Below are 2084 nucleotides of genomic sequence, written 5' to 3'. Positions count from 1 at the left end.
ATGTTTTGGAATGTATTTTATAAAATATTTAAAATATTTTAATTTTAATTTTCATAATCTTCATGACATAGGATTTATATTTAAATAACTTTCTAAACCAAAAAATTGGAGTTCGCATTATTTGAATTTATTTGAAGAAGCTATGAAGTTATAGTGACTTTTATAAATATTGACTAACTTCTTTTTTCTTATTTTTGTAATAAAGAGATTACATTTCAAGTGATTTCATTTCAGGTCACATGAAGTAAACCGACAATGGAAATTAATGACAGCTCATGGGAAGACTTCATTTTAGTAGGTTTCTCAGAATATCCAAAAGCTGAGTTCATCATTTCTCTGTTTGTCTCTGGCTTCTACACCATGACACTCACAGGGAACACCGCTATCATCTTGGTCTCTCTCCTGGACAGTCGACTCCACACCCCTATGTATTTCTTCCTCCGAAACCTGTCATTTCTGGACATCTGTTTCACCACCTGCATTGTCCCTCAGATGCTGGTGAACATCTGGAGTGGTAACAAGAGGATCAGCTATGTCGGTTGCACAGTTCAATATTCAGTGGCCTTGGCTCTTGGCTCCACAGAATGTGTGCTTCTTGCTGTCATGGCTGTTGACCGCTACTTTGCTGTCCTGTGGCCCCTGCGCTATACTACAATCATGCACCAACAGATCTGCCACATTCTGGCAGCCGTTTCCTGGATCTCTGGATTTGCCAACTCGCTCTTTCAGTCATCATTGGCCATGGTTTTGCCTCTGTGTGGCCACCAACATGTGGACCATTTCATTTGTGAGCTCCTAATCATTATCAAGCTGTCTTGTGCAGACACTGGTCCAATTGAATCCAAAATGTTTATTGCTCGCCTGATCATTCTTGCCATTCCTGTCTGCATTATCCTTACATCCTATGGCTGTATTGCCAGGACTGTGATGAAGATGCACTCTGCTGAAGGACGACAGAAGGCCTTTGGAACATGTGCCTCCCACTTGGTGGTGGTCTTGCTGTTCTATGGAACTATCATGTTTATGTATCTTCAGCCTAAGAATAACTACTCTCAGAGACAGGGAATGATTGTGGCCCTTGTATATACCATTGTTGCTCCCACTCTGAATCCACTAATCTATACCCTGAGGAACAAAGATGTAAAGAGGGCAGTGAGGAAAGTTTTGTGGAAGATTTAGGTTAAGAAATTATGATTCCTGTAATTGGGCCATAGACATTTTTGGACAGTGTTTTAATAGTAGGAGGTTAATTTACATTTAAGATTTCATCCCAAACTATTTGGAAAACAAATGAAGTGAGCACCAACTAAATGTTAAATGGTTTTATAAAACATTGCATACTATAAATATTCACATTTTTATGCTTATCCTAATCTGTAATTTGGATATTTGCAATATTAGTTCATTAACTTGTGAGAGTATTGAAGCCATAGTGTGCTTGGAGACTCTGGAGATTCTGAGAGAAAGAAGACTGGCTAGATATGAAACATTCTCTGAAATATCTTACATATGAAGATAGATAATATGGACATTAATATAAGTAAAGAAAAATTCCAATCAATACCTTTTACAAAAGAAAATTAAGTAATTCAGAGATAATATCACACCATGTTCTGGACTGTTGTTACTATCCCATTGAGTTTATTTGGCTCACAGTAAAGAGTAGAACTCTTCCATGGGGTTTCTTGGCCAGATGGAGAAAAATTCCCTGCAATACAAGATATTTTAACTCACATTTAAATAGGTATTTAGGACTTGTTCATTTGTGTGGCAATGAAGTAAAGCACATTCACTGCATCATGAAAAGGAGTGTAAACTTGTATTTCTAATACAAGGAGACTACCAAAAAATGTATGGTCCAATAGAATTGAAAGATAATGGAGTTTTTCCATGAAAATTTTGAAGCCCCCATATTCATTCCTTTGATAAGGATGAATGTTTGAAGTATTTTAAGGACTGATGGTGTGTTAGTCCAGGTAGACTAGAGAAACAAATTCATGGACACTCTTACGTGTATAAGAAAGAACTTTATATACAAGACCAGCTGAATATTGAGAAAACATCCCAGCCTAGTCCAGATCAAG

The 2084-nt window shown here is 37.0% G+C and overlaps 1 protein-coding gene across 1 annotated transcript; it reads left to right on the top strand.

Moving 5' to 3' along the window:
• Window positions 1-255: 255 nt before the first annotated feature.
• On the top strand, window positions 256-1179 carry LOC101646412 (putative olfactory receptor 2W6). The gene has a single exon (XM_004697174.1). The coding sequence runs from the start codon at window positions 256-258 to the stop codon at window positions 1177-1179; it is 924 nt and encodes a 307-aa protein (XP_004697231.1).
• The last annotated feature ends 905 nt before the right edge of the window (window positions 1180-2084 follow it).

This window comes from Echinops telfairi, unplaced genomic scaffold, assembly GCF_000313985.2.
Source record: "Echinops telfairi isolate 266 unplaced genomic scaffold, ASM31398v2 ScPeMD7_7469;HRSCAF=8507_0, whole genome shotgun sequence".
In the NCBI taxonomy this organism is placed as follows: Eukaryota; Metazoa; Chordata; class Mammalia; order Afrosoricida; family Tenrecidae; genus Echinops; species Echinops telfairi.
Note: the sequence above shows the minus strand (reverse complement) of the source record. Positions and strands in the feature narration are given on the sequence as shown.